The following is a 19,210-nucleotide window of genomic DNA, read 5'->3' as shown; positions in this document are numbered from 1 at the left end:
GAAGATCATTAATAAGGAACTGCTTTGCCTGAATAATGTTTGAACATTACTTTTTCCTCTCTGGGGTCCAGTTAGAATATACAGTATATTTTACTTAAAAGCCCTTCTAGATAAAATTTTAATCATCTTTTGCTGGATATGGACCATAGCAGTGATAATGAAATATTTTTAGCAATGATGTCCAAGTTGAGGCATCATCTGGAGATCAGCCTTCATGGTAAAATTGGTCAATAAAAATGAATCAGAAAATATAGTTCTAGCACAGTTTTTTTTCACATACTGTATATTCTGCACCAGTCCTTTGGCATTTTAGTCCCTTTGCAGAAAAAGCTAAAACGTCCCACATAGTTAGGTATATCGTATAAATGGACTGTGGAATCTAGTGAAACCTCAAATCCTGCAGACTGACTCTCCAGAATTTACAAATTAAATACTCCAGCATCATTTTTAAGTAAAGCATTTTTATGTGACCTTCTCCAGTTGATAATCAAGCGACGCTATTACTCTGACTTACTAGATTTGCAAATTTACAAGTTTTCACAAGTCAGCTGGGTCCCTTCCTCAGGAAATCACTCGAAGGGTTTTTTCCTGTGTTGACATAAAGAACGTGGTTGTCCTTAAAGCCTTGCAAATGTTCTCGCGTTATAGTTTGACAGCTTTGCCCTTACGGGCCGTGGAACGCTGTACAAAGAGAACTGTTCAGTATAGTGTCCCCTTCGCTTTGGGACTCAGTTTGAAGGTATTGAATGGGTGCAGTACAACCCATACACAGGTTCTGTTGGGTTTCAGTTTAAGTGCTGCTCTGCAGTAACTCTTCTCTATCCTCGGTGGGTACGCAATGTCACAGTGCGAAAATGTTGGGAATACATTTGAATTTCATAATAGCAGATTATTTTATTTCTACACTGCCCTTTCTTCCAGAGGAGTCCAGTTTGCAAGAGAACAGTTATCAAAGCAGTATTAAATAAAACTGGCAAGAGAGCCACTAATACTTAAAAGCATTAAATACAAAAATAAACATTCATTTTAAAAAACAGAAGCAACATAAAGACAGTCTGGTGCCCAGGGAACAGGAAGGTCCTCAGCTGTTTTCTGAAGGATTCTAACATCTCTTGTGGAAGAGTTCTGTCAATGGAGTGTTGCCCCCGAGAAGGGCCTATTCTGCTCCCTGCCCTGTGAGCCAAACCCACCGGTGAGACCCCCAACAGGCCTCCCCACTGATCATAATGCTCAGGTTGGATGTGTTGGGCTACTTCAGTCCTGTGCCATTTGGCCAAACTAGTAAAGTAGGCAAAGTACATTAACAAGTTAGTTTTACCTCTTGTTGCTTCTTCCTGGTCATTCAGATGATTTTATGAACCTTACTTTTTGTCAAATAAACAGTCAGATGTCACTCACAAAACAAATTTTATGTGGTAGTGTTTGAAGTTAACCAAAGTATCATTGCAGATTTGCTTACTCTTTCTACACTTCTTGCACGTTGTGTATCGATACTGATGTTGCTGATCTTGACTGTAGTGAAGTCACTACTAAAGGAAGGAGGGCAGGAAGGAGGGAGGGAGGAAGCCTACTGCCCTAAGAGTTGAACAGTCTTGCTGTTATAATGCTACCTGTGGTTGGTTGTCGAATCAGAAAGATCCTGTTGTGTTTCGGCAGGACATTGATCCAAGGTTCGAGTTGACCAGTCTCTGCTGTCCTTTAAATGGACCTTTTACCACAAGTGTTGGGCTAGGAAGTGTGTGCTGCTGTGGGAATTTAATTAATGTGTTTCGTATGTTAATCTCTGGGTCATTGCATTTGGTTTGGATTGTATTGCATTGTTTTTTTTCATGTGCATTGCCCAGAGTCACTATGAGTTGAGTGCATTATAAATATTATAAACAAACAATAACCCATTATACATTAACATTATATATTATTAATATTATATTCATTGTAACATATTCCAAATATGTAAGTATTAGGTAAATGTGTATATATGAGTTTCCTAGAAGGTTAGAATCTTGGAGCTTGAGACAAGAGTGAATAAAGTCTATGTTATTGTGAACTCTTCTGATGATCAAGATAAGATTTGAACAACTTCTACTGTTGTTCTTTTTGGCACCAGCACTTACCAGTTCTCAAAATGAATTTCTTTTCAAAAAAGTTTGAAAATAAACATATGAAATATATGTCAGTATCATTAACTAGTTACTATCCTGTTTTAGAAGCAGCCAAGATAAATACAGGGAAAGATTTAGGATCAAGTGAGAATAAAAGGACAGTTGTCTACAGATCACAAGAAATATTTACTCCAGCAAATACCTATACATAAAGAATGATCTAAAAATAATAAATGAAATGTTTGACCATCCTGGGTTCACACAAAACATTCCTTCACAATTCCCTTTTGGTTCTGACCTTCCAAATTATGCCTGAGTAGAACAAAGAGAACAACTGATTAATCCTTCCATTTCAGTAAGTCGCAGAGTAAACGTGTTTTCAGTGGGATTTGCTCTCTTATAATTGTGCATAAAATTGTAGTCTAAAACTTTTAATTAACCCAAAACCTTTATGAGACAATTCACAGAAAAATTATTCTTTGTGTTAAAAATTTATTTTTGGTGAGCTACAGGTTATTGTCAGATAGCTAGGTGGAATATTTGTACTGGAATAATAGTTTGTTTCTTATACTTATTTCTTAATAGCTGTATGGGTCAGTTTTTATCATAAAGGAATAAGTGAAGCAGCTGATTACAGTTTATGTACATAATGGAAGATTGTCCCAGCTGCTGCTGCTGCTGATGGATGTTGATGATTACGATAATGATGATAACTCTTAGGAGAAAATGCAACCCACTGTTGATAACAAATGGAAAACTATTTTAGCTTATGTTAAGTAGGTGAGTTTCATTATACTATTTTTTTTTTCTTCCCACTGATTTTTTTAGTTGATTTGGAACATCTACGGACCGTAAAGGTTGATAAACATCTTCGATTTTGCCAGGAAAATCATTCTAGCAGCCATTTTGTGTCAGCAAAGACAGGCGATTCTGTAAGTACTACAAATATTGTTATTTTAGCAGTATTGTCATTGTGCCTTTTTGTGAATCTTCAGAGCTGGGTACGTATATTGTATATTCAGTATTGACTTTTAAAACTGGGCTGTTTATTTTAGATATTTAAAATGTTATACTTCTCCAAAGGTGACATTTGAACATTTTAAAATACTGTTTCTTTGTTATTTTTACAATTTTAAGTTTTCTTCTGCAATCGGTGTGTTGACTATCAACGCAAACAGATTTTTGGATACGGGTTACAATATCCGCATTTTCCAAACCACATTTATTCATGCAATTTTAAAAGAACACTAATTTTATAGCATTACTGTAACTCCAAACTTCTGAAGATTGCCAGAATCAGGCTAGCACAATTGTAGTCTATTGATCTTCATTTCATATCTTTTTTTATACCATATTTTGATAGGAAGATAAAAAGTTTCCTCAAACCTGTCGGTTGTGATGGGAATTATCTTACAGTAGATGGTAAGAATAGACAAAATTGATGAAAACAAAAGAATTCCCACAACTTTCCTAATGCAAAATTAGATGTCTTTGAAGTTTAGCTGCTGCTTAGGAGAAGCTGCCTGGGGAATTTAACTGTTTTTCTAATTCTTCAGCGGGCCTCTTCTCTTTGCCATTTCTTTCTCAGGTACAATTCAAGTTGCTGGTTATATAAGCCCCTTCTGGCATGAGGGGCCGCCTGCCCCATTGCTTGTTTGTTTTGTTTCCCCATTCCACCCAGTCTGTCAGAGTCCGCATGATCTGGGTCCCCTCAATTCAACAGTGCCAGCTGGTGGGTCCCAGGAAGTGAGCTTTCTCTGTCATGGCACCTGCCCTCTGGAATGCTATCCCCCCCCCCCCCCCGCGATTCATATGGCCCCCAACCTGGCCCTATATAATTTACTATTTTTCCATTTTCCATTTTTTTATTCTACTGGCAAATTGTTTCTTCTATGTGTTCTTTCAGATTTTTTCCCCTTTCCTGCCTTCTTTCACTTACAGTACCCTGTATCTGATTATTATTAATTTAAAGACCCCTACTCAAAACCTGGAAAGCATCTGGACAAGAATTTTATGTATTTTAATTTTGATTGTAAACCGCCTAGAGTCCCCTTTTCAGGGGAGATGGGCGGTGATGGAAATTTGAAATATTAAATAAATAAATAAATAAATTCATTCCCCCAGAATTATTAAGGGAGAATAAGGATTGGTGGGGCCCTGTTTTGGTTGCTTTATTTACTCATATGAATAACTCAGCCCATTTCCCATCTGACTGGAACTACTATCATTCCATTCCCCCTTAATGATCCAGGAGGGGCCTGAGTCCAAGAAACAGGTGGCCGAACTAACAGCACAGAGAATTGCACTTTACATTTGATAAAGTAATACAGAAAGTCATCTGACACAAGCACTTTACAAATAGATCTGTGAGCATTGTAAAATTGTCCTGATTTGCTGAAAACTAAATTCCTTGATATTTTATAGGGTTTTAAGTAACCAATGCATGTGTCCAGTTTTTCTATGCATCATTTGTGTAGAAAATGTGCAAAAGTTATTATTTTACCAAATATTCTGAGGCTGAATTAAATACCAATTTATAATTCAGATCACTATTTATTCTAAAACAACTGAACAATGAAAGAAAACATTATTACAAATTTGGCATACAATTGACTAAAGAGGCGTTTCAGAAATATCTTATACAGATAATTTCCCCATCATATCTCACTGTTTATCATTCAAAAGAGATTTTGTGCTATGTTCGAAATACCTTTAGGATGTCTGTTTCTAATCATCTAAGCCTTTCATTTTTTAAAATAGGTCTTCCTGTGTTTTCAAAGAATTGCAGCCGACCTTCTTGATGTCAAATTAAACAAAGCAGAAATAGAGCAATCACAGGTGATATTCCTAATTAATTACTAGCGTATATTTTACTCAAAGATTCAGCATTTTTGTTGTTGCACAGTTGGAAGACTGACTACACAGTGTATCCTTTTACTTCAGGTAAAGAGTCACATATTAAACAGTTCCCCTGTGTTGGAGTCCTTAGGGTGAATAGCCAAGTTCACTAACATGCAGCTGAATATTTTGAATGTCAATAACATTCATGAGGAATTGCTGACGGGCACTCGGTTTCAGACCGTCACTAAAAGATAACTTGGTAGCATCCAAGGATATACTTAACGTAACACAGAATCAATTGAGGGCACTGACGCACGTGAGTTCCAAAAAACCTAGACAAGTCCCTGGCAGAGAAGACCCTCAGTGACTGATGCTTATATGGCACCTTCAACTCCACAGGCTACTTAGTTCTGAAAAGAGTTGCTGGGAGGGTCAAATGGAGAAGACAGCCCACTTGGATTCTTGGGCGAAATGGGCTTTGGGGCTGTGTGGGCTTTTGGTCAGATCCATCAAAAGACCCTTCCTTCCTTCCTTCCTTCCTTCCTTCCTTCCTTCCTCCCTCCCTCCCTCCCTCCCTCCCTCCCTCCTTCCTTCCCTCCCTCCCTCCTTCCTTCCTTCCCTCCCTCCCTCCCTCCCTTCCTTCCTTCCTTCCTTCCTTCCTTCCTTCCTTCCTTCCATTTCTGTTGTGGCCAAAAGGCTTGGGGATGCCCCGTGAAATTTTAGACCTTTCTCCTTTCATCAGCAGACCTCCTCTGTGCCATCTTGAATTTCCCTAGGATTTAAAAGAAAAAAACTAACATAGAAAATAGGAATTTCTCATTTTTCTACCACTCCTCCTGTGCATTGTTGGTGATTATATGGTTAACTTACGTATTCATTTATACAGAATTTTTACATAATTTTCCCTGTTCTTATTTTCAGAATTAGGTCCAATATAAAATCGATAGAATTGAAATATAGTAACAATGATAATAAAAGCCCCTAAATTTATATAATTGTTTGTTGGAAGTTAAATAGAGTAATTGAGAGCCAGTTTGGTGTAGTAGTTAAAGGCATCAGGCTAGAAACTGGGAGACCGTGAATTCTAGTTCCACCTTAGGCACAAAGCCAGCTGGGTGACCTTGGGCCAGTCACACACACACAGCCCTAGGAAGGAGGCAATAGCAAACCACTTCTGAAAAATCTTGCCCTGCCAAGAAAACTGCAGGGACTTGTCCAGACAGTCTCCGAGAATCAGACACAATTGAATGGATTAAAATAAACAAACAAATAAACAATCTCCCAAATCATTAATACTTTCATCTGTATAATTTTTGTACAGATCACTTTCTGGTAAGTGACAGAAACTAGAGCTTTGGACAAAATCTTTGTGATAACCCTAAAATAAGTATAAATGATTTGTGCATTAAAAGGGCAATGCTTGTGCTTTACTAATTGAACTCAACTGAAAAGTCCAAATTGTTTTAATCTTATGCCATGCAATGGCTTAAACATAGCTCACCAGTCTACCAAGTGTGTACAACATTTTGAAGAATAATTTCTCCAAAGCGCCTAAAAACCCTCCCTCAACTGCAAGAACCAGCAAGCAGATCAGAAATTACAAGGTTAGATGGCAGCATTCAAAGCAGATAACATGCTCTTCTTCGTGGGTTTGACTGCTTGTTCCAACACCCAGAGACCTTAGGCTAGAAAGCATACTGTGACTCTTGTCTCCCTGATAAGATGATATGATGCTGCTCAGTTGGAAGTCAAGCTGGGCAGATCCTAACCCCTTGCCTTCTACCTTTAGATCGTATCTTGAACAATATATAGTGAGGTTGTCTTTCACAAGGAATAATTAGTAATCAAATAATGTATACTGATTTCTGTTTATTTTAAAAATAGGACATCATCTAGCTAAAGCTGACAATTTTGAAATTGATCTGGTTTCCGTGGACAATTTACATAATCAGAAATTAAGCCCATTACTTGGTTTATTGCTCTAGCACAATCAGGGAGAAAGTTAAGGAAAACCTTAACTGAAACTAAAAGTTAGTAGCTTTTATTACACTAACATGAGTTTTAGTTTTCAAGTTTTAGTGTCAGGATCATGGGAAGTGATGGTACTGCCCTGTGCTGCACCGATCAGACCACGCCTGGAATCCTGTGTCCAGTTCTGGTTGCCACAATAGACAAAGGATGCTGAGGAACTAGAAAGAGCAGAGAGAAGAGTGACAAATATGGTGAGGGACTTGGTGGATAAATTCTACGAAGAACGGTTAAAGGGACTTGGTGTTTTCAGCCTAAAGAAGAGAAGGCTGAGGGAAGACAGGATAGCAGTCTTCCAGTCCTTGAAGGGAAGAGGGTGTGGATTTATTCTCGAGGACACCTGAGTGTCAGACAAGTTCCAGGGGGTAGACACTTTATAGTGAGAGAGCCAGACTTGACATAAGGAGGTGCTTCCTGACTGTGAGAGCTATTAAGCAGTCTTAATAGCTGTTATGCCTGCCTCCTGAAGTGGTGGGTGCTCCATCACTGGAAGTTTTCAAGAAAATATTGGACAGCTATTTGTCTGGGATGGTCAGAGGATTCCTGCGCTGGACAGGGGGTTGGACTAGAGACCTCCAAAGTCCCTTCCAACCCCATGATCCTAAGTTAAACATTTAATTTTTCGTCTAAAAGGTAATTGAAAGTTGCTTTTTAAGAACTATGTGAAAAATTACTTTTCTATTAGCATTCTTTTACTAGTTTAGTAGCTAGCTACTTTCCAAGACTGTTCTAGCACATTTTCTTTTCATTTACTCCACATTCTGCCACTGGTATACTTTGAATGGGTGAACTTGTGCACAAATTGAAAAATGTGCTTAAAAATTGCCTTTAAAATATGTATCGATGTTTCATGCATCAGAAACACTTGGAATTGGCTAGTGAAGTCAATTAAAGAAGTTGACTTAAAGCTGAAATTCTAAGCCCATTTACTCTATCATTTTCCTCCTTGATCTTCTCCATGCCATTGGAGTATTAAGAAGTTAAAATATTTTAAATCCCAAAGCAGGTCAAGAATGCTCTGTGGATTGTTTGAGAAAAGTCGAATTAAAAGGAGTTGATGTATAGCTGTTTCCTCTGTACCACTACCAACGAAAACTATTTTCAGTTTCCTTTTGCACACAGTTTTCTCCTAACTTCTGGGTTGAGGGCTTCAAGAGGTATATTGAGAGCTGTACTCCCAAAGACAAGTGATGCGGCTTTGCAAAAACTAAATGCAATTCTGGCTAATTGAACATACATTTAAAATTAATTAGAAATAAATGTAATTTAAATCAACGTGATTACTCTCCAGTTGTGTATTTGATATTTTTCTTCTGTCATACCTAGAATTACAATTAAATTTTTAGAAGTTTCCGGGAATCACTGTTGCAGTTTTGTTGGTAATTGTTTTAAAATAAAATACATTCAATACTATTGCAATACAATCCCTCTCTCACTTATAAAATGTACAATCATATTTGAAATCCATCATTTGAGTCTGATAAAGAGGAGCGAAGCATTATTTTACATTTTCCTACCGTTTTCCTCTTTTCCCACCTGAACTTAATTTGTGTAGATGGGTTTGATTCACTTGGAGGTTATGAGTTACTTTTTCTGAAGACTTAATTGCATGAAGACTTTGAAGTGCGTCTAGTGCTTTTCTGAAGGCTCCAATTGGAATTCCTGTTCTTAGCATCTGGGGTATGGTGGCTCTTCCTCGCCCCTTTCCAGAGGAAAGAGTCACCCAAAGGTTCTTCCCACCCTCTGGGACATCAGCTCCTTTGCACGATCACTTTTGCCTGTTGCTCTGTTCGTTTGTGTGTATTGTTTCTCCATGGCCAGTATTTGATCTGTGTGTTTTTTTTTCTTTGTTTTTTCACTCACCTCCTTGCTCTGTCTCCTGCTGCAGCACGTTGTCAGGGCAGAACTAGTGAAGTATCCTGAAGAAGATAATCAGCAGCACAGCACTGCCAACTCTCAAAGTAAAGTCTGTGCAGTGCAATAGTTCAGGTAGTATAGTAAAAAAGACTCTGCTTTTGAAAATTACTATTACTGTTTCATTCACATGAAGTAGGAACTGTAAGACTATGCCATTCTGATCTGTAGATTTGCAACCTAGTACTTGATTCCAGTATCAGATGTGCTTAAATCCCAGTGAATTCATAATTCAGTGGTACTTAGGTAGAATGAACTTGGGGGCCACTTGCACGCTCTCACAGTCTGGTCATGAAAACTTGGACCCTGCTTTTGAAGTTTCAGAGGGAGCTTCACAAGAGACGTGGGGAAATCACTTTTGGAAGAAGGCTTCATAAGCCCCGAAGCAGGTGAGAACTTGCTGGCCTGGCCCTTAATTCAGAGGAAGCCTCATTCCGGTACCTCACTGATGGGGGGAAAAGAGACGTAATTTGGTACTGCAGTTTCTGAAGAACAACAACAGAAGATCTCTAATTGAGGGCAGGAGGACTGGGGTATCTCTGACTATCCATGAGTACTTTTTGGGTGATTAAATCCAAAATTCATAAACATTTGGGGAGAAAACTCTTGAGAAACGGACAAGTTGTGTGAGCTGGAACCCCTTGTCCCCTCAGTTGGAATCACGAGGCCAGGGCTTAGAATTAGGACACAATGTCACCATTGCTCACTTCTAAAAGTGTTCCAGTCACTCTTATTTTTGTCCTTTGTCACAATCTTTATGCACTTTTTCTGAGAGAAAAGTGCTGCAGCGTGTGTTCATTCTGACTTGTTTCAATGCTCTACGTTTCATAGCATGGTCATTTGTGTGAAATGTTTTATTAGCACTTTGGAGCAGGTTTTTCCCCCTTTGGATTTGCTTGCTGTGCAAGCTCTTCTGTTTTTCTTCTCTCTCTCTCTCTCTCCAGAGCGTCGTGAAGGCGGACATTGTGAACTATAGCCAGGAGCCTGCGACAAGAACCGTTAACTCCCCTCGGAGCTCCATGTGTGCAGTTCAGTGAGCGTTCTCTCTTTTTCTCTGTGGCGCTCCTTTGGCTGCTGCCCCCGCGCAGGCAGTGGGGCTGCCGGAATGTTGATTCAACAGGGAACAGGGCTGCAGTGCATTTAGCAGCTTCAAAAACTCACTCACTACCCAGGCAGCTTTGAATAGCCAAGATTCAAATGTTGGGACCACACACTTTGAAAACATACATATTCTTATTCATACATATACTTCAATAAAGGAGGGTGATTGTGTATAGAGATACTTTTACATATATTGTCAGAATGTCTGAAGGGTGAGTGCAACACGTGTAAATTAAACAGGATGGGAAGAGGTGTGTGAAATAAAGCAATGCAGTGACAATATATCGGCCCTTGCGCTTCGCTTTTGTCCCTTTCGTCCTCTCTCGTGCTATAACCAGCAGAGCCGAGCCGAGCCTCACTTTAACCCTTGTGCTGTTTATTGTGGGCTGCCGTTGAGGATCAGCTGTTTTCAGTCCTGTCCTCGAAGCACCTCAGGTCATCCTGAAGAAATACAGCATCTCCCACGACTAGCACTTTTATTCATGGAACATAACTTTGAAGGGAAAATTTTAAAAAAAATCTAGTCAAACTGGCCTGTGATTATGCACTTGTTAAAACAGAATAAATGACCATTCCTTGCTGGTTGCTGGTTCTTCCCACTCTGAAGTTCCAGACCATAAAAATACTCCTAATATCTATCTATCTGTGCTGATGCAGAATCAGAATGTGCTCTCCGCCAGGCTGTGGGGAGAGGGAGGGTTCTGTTGGGGCTGGGCTGTGAAGAGCCGGAGCCGCGGCCAATCAGGGCAACTTGGGGGGGACACAGTGAGGAGCCCTTCACACCGGCAGACGTCCTGTTCCCTGTCTCCTGTCCCGACCGCGGTAGAGCTCTGTAGGTGGCCCCCCTTCATGTCTTGCCACCTGCAGTACCGGAGGAACCCGGGACTCCGGCCCAGGTTTCTCAAACCGTTCCGCAGAATCTGAGCGTTCCGTGAGAACTTGCGGTTCCGTGAAAGACAAAGCCCTCCACCCACCCCCCCTTTGAATGCAGCCAATTTTCTATCACTTGGACCTTTGTCTTTTGGTAGGAGATTGCAGGATTTTTTTTTTTAAAGTAATAGGCTAATGCTGGGGTTTCAAAAACGTTACATCCAGCCTGCATGTCCCTACACTGTTCTTTCTAACTGAATGGCTCAAAAGTTCCATTTGTTCAGAGGACGATGTTGTTGGTTTTATATTACTGGACTGCAACCGTAACATCTCCAGAAGAGTGGCAAAATTTCTTACAGTTGCCATCGATCTTTGCTTAATTCTACAGTTATAGAACTACGTATACACCTTTTATGAGGTTTTATGTATTGTGGTCACATAGGGTTGGTCACTAGCTGCAATAAAATTTATAGTCCCCCGTTGGGGGAGATGGGCAGTGATACAAATTTAAAGAAATAAAATAAAAAATAAATATATCAGTATGTTTATAAGACAAATCTTAGGCCCCTGTGGACAGATATCCCATAACTGTTCTTTCTGAAAGTGCTTTCCAGCAGTCAGTCTGGGAAAGACCATACTTTTATGATTGGGGAGGGGGGCTTCTGCCCCTCACTGGGCCAACATGACTTTCCATGGGCTCGGAGGCCACAGAGGCTCTAAAGAAGACAGGTAGATGCTAAGCCACTGGGGGTAGTGGGGTGAGCAGAAATGTTTGGCTTGATTTAATTTAAGAACACTAACTTCCAAAGGCTATTTAGAATGTTTGTTTAGCTGGCTTGGGTAAAAAAATACACACAGTGCCAAATACAATTTTGGAATTTCTGCATATATAAATGTTACTTAGAAATCATAAACTCAGACATCAGTTCTGTTAGTGCAAAAGGTAACCAATTATTTTGGTGAAAAGATTCACATTTTAAAAAGTATTTCTGTTTCTATGTCATACTAAGTCACGGATTTTATTTTGGAAGCCTCCTCTGACATTTTCAAATGGATTAATGTCTTTTTAAACTCTGTTGCCCAGAATTGGACCAAACACTCCAGTAGAAATCCCACCAAGGCAGAATACACCGCTGTTACTGCCTTTCAGCTCACTGGTGTCACCCCTCCCTGCAGGGAGACAGGGCCTGTTCGATTAGCTGGCCCAGCGATTGATGGACCCCAGCCTCGAAAGAGGTGGTGGTTTGTCCCCTCCTCAAGAAGTCGTCCTTGGACCCAGTGGTCTTTGATAACTAACTAACTTGGATAACCACCCAGAGTCGTCGTTATGAGATGGGCAGTAAAGAAATATGATTGATCGATTGATTGGTTGGTTGATTGATAAATAAATAAATAACAGCTCCTGCTTGATGAGCACGTGGCAGCTGTGGCCAGGAAGGCCTTTGCCCAACCTCCTCTGCTGCACCAGTTGAGCCCTCTTCTAGATTGGGGGGCCCTTCAGACAATCACATCTTGGTTGTCTCATGGGTTGACTACTGCAGTGTGCTCTACATGGGGCTGCCCTTGAAGACCATCTGGAAGCTTTAGCTGGTCCAGAATGCAATGGTGTGGGCGGTGATGGACATGCCTCAGTATGCCTGTTTAACACCTCTGCTTCGCAAGCTGCACCGGTTGGAGTTTGCTTCCGGGTGTGATTCAAGCTGCTGGTCACTACCTGTAAAGCTTCGCATGGCATAGGGCCTGGTACTTGAGGGACTGCCTGTCTCCCTTTGTATCTGCCTGGCCAGTTCGATCTGGCAGGGTTGGCACGTTCTGGTTTCCCTCAATTAAACAATTTCACCTAACAGGATCCCGGAAGTGCACCTTCTCCATTGCAGCACCTGCCCTCTGGAATGAGGTTCCCCCTGAGGTTTGAATGGCCCCCACCCTACTGGTATTTCAAGGGCCCTGAAGACATTGCTCCTTGCCCAGGCACTTGGCGAGGGTGATTGATGCCCCTTTCTTCCTTTTCCTTGTTTCCAACTGGGCTTTTTTTCCTGCCATCTCTGTTCCTTTGTTTTGTATTATTTTTGTGGGGTTTTTTTGTATTGTTCCTTGTTTTTAAATGTTTTTAACAATTTGTAAACCACTAGAATCACTGGGAATTGGGTGACATAGATTTAATAAATTATCATCATCATTTGTAGTTTGGAGTCTTACTTCTGTTGAATTAAGACTAGAATTTTGGTAGCTTTTTAGCTGTTTCCTTGCATATAATTACTCAAAACAACTTTGTATCACTTGAAATTCACAATGTTAGTTTTAGTCCAAGATTCCATGCTGTCAAGATAATCTTAAATTCTGTTTTTTTGCCTTCTAAAGTATTCACTGGCTCTCTCAGTTTTGGATTATTTGCAGGATTGATAGATTCTCCTATAGGCCTTGTAGTTCTCATTTATAAATATGATGAACATTTAATCCATGGATTTTTAGGATATGACATTTACTTCAGTTGTTAAAGAATCATGGAGCTACAAATCCACCTAACAGTATTTAGCCTACATTACATCATCTTAGCAGCAAGAATATAATAGATCTCTTTAAAAGACTAGTGAAATCCGAATATACTGTACTTCATCTAGAACAAACCTCTGATTTAAGTAGCTAGGAGGCATTTCCCAAAAAGGAGGAAAAAAAATAGTTTGGGTATGAATATGAAACCCATGCAATCTTATTTTCCTCAATCTAGCCAACTGATTGCTTCTAGAACTGACTCTAGAACCTTTTCAGGCAACCCCCGTCTGACCAGTTAGCAGTTGCCTGGATGCCCTTTGCTCGCTCGCTCTATCTGTCTTCAGGGCTTGCAAGAATATTAGACTCGGCATCATTTCAAGGTTTCACAGATTGTGCAGTCATCTTCAGTACCACCTCTAAGATACAAGAAAGTAACTACAACAAATCCTTTAAAATACTCTGCTTATTGCTTTGCATAAAATTGCTTTCTCTGAAAGTGAAAGGCATGATGTGCATGTGTCTTGTATACTGAGGTGCTAAATAGCTTCAGTGCCTGAGCACTTTTGGTTAACTTGTAATAAAGCTTAAAATGGAGTCCCTGAAGTGAGTTCCTGTTCAATGGCTTTGTTAACCATCAAAGTTATTTAAGTAAAGCCCCAACATTGTTCTCTCCATCACCCCAAAGGGCCACTTCCCTTGAACCCAATGCTTTAAGTCGCCATTGAAATTATGCCACTCAGACAAGCTGCATCATCTTTCACCTGCATGCAAGTCCTACTTATCCCTGAGGGGCTCAAATACGTTTCACTGAAGGGGTGTTTTCCACGTGAGAATCTATCTGAGTAAAGAAACTGTTGGAACACGTAAGAAGAGATGCTTGTCCCGAGGCCCCTCTGTAATGAGAATGGAGGCTTTTGTTCTTGTCCTGCAGCTGGAAGAACCCTGAGCTCCGAGGTGTAATGTTTCAGAAAGGGAACCCTCTTTGCCGGATGTTTTCAGGGAAACAATCTTCTGTCTTTGTCAGTTACGTCTTTTTCCTTTGGAAGTAAGGATTTCAAAGAGAAGTGGTGGCATCTTCATTCCAGTCCTCTTTTAATCTGAGTTATGAATTACAGAATGGTTGTTGCTCTTCCCCTTTGCAAAAAAAGACTCAGCTTTGGATTAATTTCCTCCAGGTATCTGGACCTACTTCTGCCTTAATTCCTGGCCAGCCCTATCAATATCCATGCTGACTAAGAATAAATCTCATTCCTCCAATTGACTTCCTCTCTAGTTTTCATTAAATTCGGGATTCTCCTACTCTGCTTTCACGCACATCATTATCAAGTTATTGCCTTCTACTGTGACATCAAGAACCACGAGTCTGCTTCAAAACTCTCCGTTCAGCTTCATGTACCTTGCACAAAATTCTTGAGTAGTCCTTTGTCTCGTTCTATATTTTCAACACTGAGTTTTTGTTTTGCTGCTGAGGTGTTAAACCGAATGTTACTGACAATTGTGTGGAATTAGGGCAACAAAAGTGTATTTATTCTATTAATTTTCAGTACTTGTTCCTCATTAATTTCATCCTTTATCCATGTTTCATAATTTCTAAATCTAAATCTGACTGAACTTGACGGAGCACAAGCTAGAGCCACTATTAAGGCCTACCTTGTGGCGGGAAGAGCGGTGAAACATCAATATTTCTCTGCTCTTATTGCATCCGCAGAATGTCGCCTGGCGGCCCTGTTTAAAATTACCCGATCCCTTGTGGGGAAAGGGGATTCGGAGGTCCACCTACAGGGCCATGCTGAGGAGTTTTCTGGGCATCTGCAGGATAAAATCGCTCAGATCCGTTCCAAGTTGGACTCTGAGCATGAGGCAGGGTCTGTGGAGATGCCCAGGGAACGTTCTTACTCAGTTATCTGGGAACAGTTTGATCCTGTTGAACCTGAGGAAGGGGACAGGATTCTCTGGACTGTAAATGCCACCACTTGCCAATTAGACCTAAGCCCCTCCTGGCTAGTGAAGGCAGCTTGGGAGGGGACGTGTTGTTGGGTCCAGGCAATGGTAAATGCATCCTTGAGAGAGAGGGTATTTCTGGCAGCCTTTAAGGAGGCGCTGGTGTGCCCCCTCCTCAAGAAAGCATCGCTAGACCCTACTACAGTATATTGGACAATTTTCGTCCAGTCTCCTTCCCTTTTTGGGAAAGGTGGTCGAGAAAGTGGCGTTGCAGCTCCAGAGGATCCTGGATGGAACGGATTATCTAGACCCCTTTCAGTCAGGTTTCAGGTCTAGTTATGGAACGGAAACAGCATTGGTTGCACTTATGGATGATCTCTGGCGGGAGCAGGATGGAGGGAATGCTGGTCAAGAGCCATCCTGGCTCCTCTTGACCTCTCAGCGGCTTTCGATGCCATCGACCATGGTATCCTTTTGGGTCAGCTCAGGGAGTTGGTGGTGGGCAGCGTAGTCTTGCGCTGGTTCACCTCCTTCCTCCAGGGCTGGTCCCAATTGGTGTTGATAGGGAGCGAAAGATCCAGCCCACGGCCCCTTCTTCGTGGGGTGCCGCAAGGTTTGGTTCTCTCTCCTCTCCTATTTAACATCTAGATGAAACGTCTTGGCGAGATCATCCGTCACCACGGGATGAGGTATCATCAATATGCAGATGATACTCAATTATATATATCCATCCCGGGTGAAGTAAGTGATGCCGTGACCACCCGCTCCAGGTGCTTGGGTGCTGTAGGGGTCTGGATGGGGAAGAACAGGCTTTGACTGAACCCTAGTAAGATGGAGTGGCTGTGGATTAACGGCACCTCGGGTTCTGGGAAATTGTCATCTTTAGTGCTGGATGGGGCTGCGCTGCCCCAGATAGACCTGGTGTGTAACTTGGGGGACTTCCTGGTCTCATGACTTCTGCTTGAGGAGCAGGTGGCAGTCATGGCCAGGAGGGCCTTTGCGGAACTTAGTGTGCGCCAGTTATGCCCTTTCCTGGACCGAGAGGTCCTTCGAACAGTCACTCATGCCCTGGTCATCTCCCATATAGACTACTGTAATGTACTTCTACAGTGAGAAGTAATACATGCTCTACATGGGGCTACCCTTGAAGAGTATCTGGAAGCTTCAACTGGTTCAGAATGCAGCTGCGCGGGCAATCCTGGGTGTGCCAAGGTTTGCATGTAACACCTTTGTTGCATGAGCTGCGCTGGGTCCCGGTCTGCTTCTGGGTCCAGTTCAAGGTATTGCTTATTACCTTTAAAGCCCTACATGGCATGGGGCCAAGATATCTGAGGGACCGTCTCGTCCCAATTACATCGATCTGCCCCACCCGGTCATGCAGGGAGGGCATGTTACGGACCCCATCCATAAAAGAATTCCACCTAGTGGGGTCTCGGAAGCGGGCCTTCTCTGCAGTAGCTCCCTCCCTCTGGAACATCCTTCCCCCAGAGGTGAGACAGGTTTCCTCTCTCCTGGACTTTCAAAAAAGATTAAAGACCTGGTTTTGCCAGCAGGCTTGGAATGGAAGGGGGAATAGCCGTACTTGGGGATGGCCAGCGCCGTAGTGTGACTTCTGATGAACCTACTATACTCACGGCCTGATAAAGAACTCTTGCCCATCTTGATTCCATCACATTCTTACTTTTATTGTATTTATAACTGTTTTGGTTTTTAATTCTATTTTATTGTAAACTACCCAGAGTCCCTCCTTGGGAGGGAGATGGGCGGTGATAAAAATTGATACACACACACACACACAAATATAAATATAAATGTATGTATGTATGTTTCATAACAATGAGCCACTGGACCAATCCCCTATTTTCCAAGGAGTTCAGATTATCTTGGACTGACCAATATTTCTGGCACTGAAACCACAACAAAGGAATACTCAATTCTACATTAACTGATGGCATCACACCAAAAGCTTTTACAGAGCAGGAAGCTCTTTTAAAGAAGAAGGCTTCATTTAGAGCTCCTACATTAAAGATAGTCCAACTTCTGATTCTGCTGGCTACTGGAGCAACATACTGTATACCCAACAACTGGTTTCCATCAGCTACCTCATTTGGAGCTTTCCACAACTCATTTATCTGTCTAAAAAATGGGGTTCAGTGTTTCCCCAATGATGCTTGACCTGCATACCAACATTTTTGAGTTGTTGGTCACATCTGAAAACTTGTAATCATTTTTATTTTATTTTTTTTTTCATTTATTTTCTATCCTGCCTTTATTATTTTTTATAAATAAGGCGGTGAACATACCTGATACTCCCTCCTCCTCCTATTATAGACATGGTCACAAAATGGCTGCCATGATGGGTATGTCTGACATCTATTTACCAGAAGGAAACTGATAAGACTGATTCACACCACCACCACTAGTCTCCCACGATGTTCTCTAGTGCTTAATCCCTCCCTCCCTTTCCTGAGCAAGTGAACACACTGGACTATATTCACCTATCATTTTATTTTCTAGGAATGCTTTGGGGTCTATATGGGGCCCAGTGGCCTTGGGGGAGATACCTGAAGCTAGTGCTTTGATTTGCAGCATGCTGGCCTCCCAACAAATCTATTTATTTTCAAGTAAAGGAAATTTAGCATCAGATGGGGCAGGAAACCTGGTTGGCACCAAGGGAGATGTCTGTAGGCATTTTGGTTCAAAAGTTTTAGGGGTCAAAGCGTTCCAACTTCAGAATGCCCAATCTTAAAAAAAAAACAAAAACCACATTGACCTTGAAATAGGCTCTTCTGAGTATACCACAAATGGTCTGATTTCAAAACAACACTGTTCTGGAACGACCCATTTCAAGACTGTACCACTACTGTTCAATTACTGTGCAAACACAGCAATGAACTTTACCTGGGACTGCCTGAACAACATATTTGGAAGCTGCGGGAGTCTTTCCTCAGTTGTAAGAATGTCCAGTTTGTTCCTGGTTCACTTTCCCTGAGAGTTACATGTCTTCCCATCAAAAGGAACTGGATTGTGGAAAATGCAATATGCAGATTTTCTTTAGTTGCACTGTAGATATGAAATTGAATTGTACCACATCAGACAGCAGGGCACATGAGGGAATGTTTATGAAACTTATTTATTGCAGAATGTACAGTCACAGACCAACAGAAGAACAAAGTTAAGGGGCCCATTCACAGCTCACCCAGTTTATGTTCAGATCCAATTACTTCTGACCACCATTGCTACAGTACAGAATTTGGCCATCTTTCTAGACAAGTTGCAGTCCTAGTTGTTTAAGAAGCACACTGTTTTAATGTCTGCCTATACACATAAACACTCTTGATAGGGATGTTACTGAATATCACAACCATTAAGGGCAGACTGTCTAAGCACCCCACTGTGAGTGCCCTCCTACATCAGTATGCAGTAAAAATTTAGACAATTGCAAGGGGACTTCTAAAGTACCCTATTTATCATACTTGGAGGGTGGAGTTAATTATTCTCTTAATTACAAATGATCCAGACCAATCCCCCTCCTTTTTCCCCTTTTCGTCATTAAAATCCTACCAGATTTTTTTTTTAAAAGTGCAGATCTGTTTTTCTTCATATACAAAAACTTTACACCGGGGCAGTGCTGTGGAAAAATGGCTGGATTCAGAGGCACAATTTCAGCCTACTTTTGAGCAGTTTTAAAGATGGAGAATGTCCATGCTTAGTGGGCAGCTGCCATCCCCACCACTAAACGCCTGGAGAAGCAAAAAAGGGTGAAAAAGGGGCATTCCAATCCATCCCAGGGTCATTAATAGCCAGCTCCTGCAGTCACTCTCCCCCTACCCCCCAGACAGTCCCTTTGTTGGAGGAGGAGTGCAGCTCCGCTGTTGTGGTGCAGCCTCCAGACCCCAGTCTTAGGAAAACAGTCATTT

The 19,210-nt window shown here is 41.4% G+C and overlaps 1 protein-coding gene across 1 annotated transcript in view; it reads left to right on the top strand.

Annotated features, from left to right (window-relative positions):
* The window catches only part of RAB28 (RAB28, member RAS oncogene family), a 64,209-nt gene extending 53,942 nt beyond the window's left edge, over positions 1 to 10,267 (top strand). The window contains 3 exon segments of the mRNA XM_063310066.1: positions 2,931 to 3,034; positions 4,863 to 4,940; positions 9,830 to 10,267. Of these exon segments, the coding sequence (XP_063166136.1) occupies positions 2,931 to 3,034; positions 4,863 to 4,940; positions 9,830 to 9,922 (275 nt within the window). The 3' untranslated portion in view covers positions 9,923 to 10,267.
* Positions 10,268 to 19,210: the final 8,943 nt, after the last annotated feature.

Source organism: Candoia aspera, chromosome 8 (assembly GCF_035149785.1).
Source record: "Candoia aspera isolate rCanAsp1 chromosome 8, rCanAsp1.hap2, whole genome shotgun sequence".
Lineage (NCBI taxonomy): Eukaryota > Metazoa > Chordata > Lepidosauria > Squamata > Boidae > Candoia > Candoia aspera.
The sequence above is the reverse complement of the archived record's forward strand: the minus strand, read 5'-3'. Positions and strand labels throughout refer to the sequence as shown.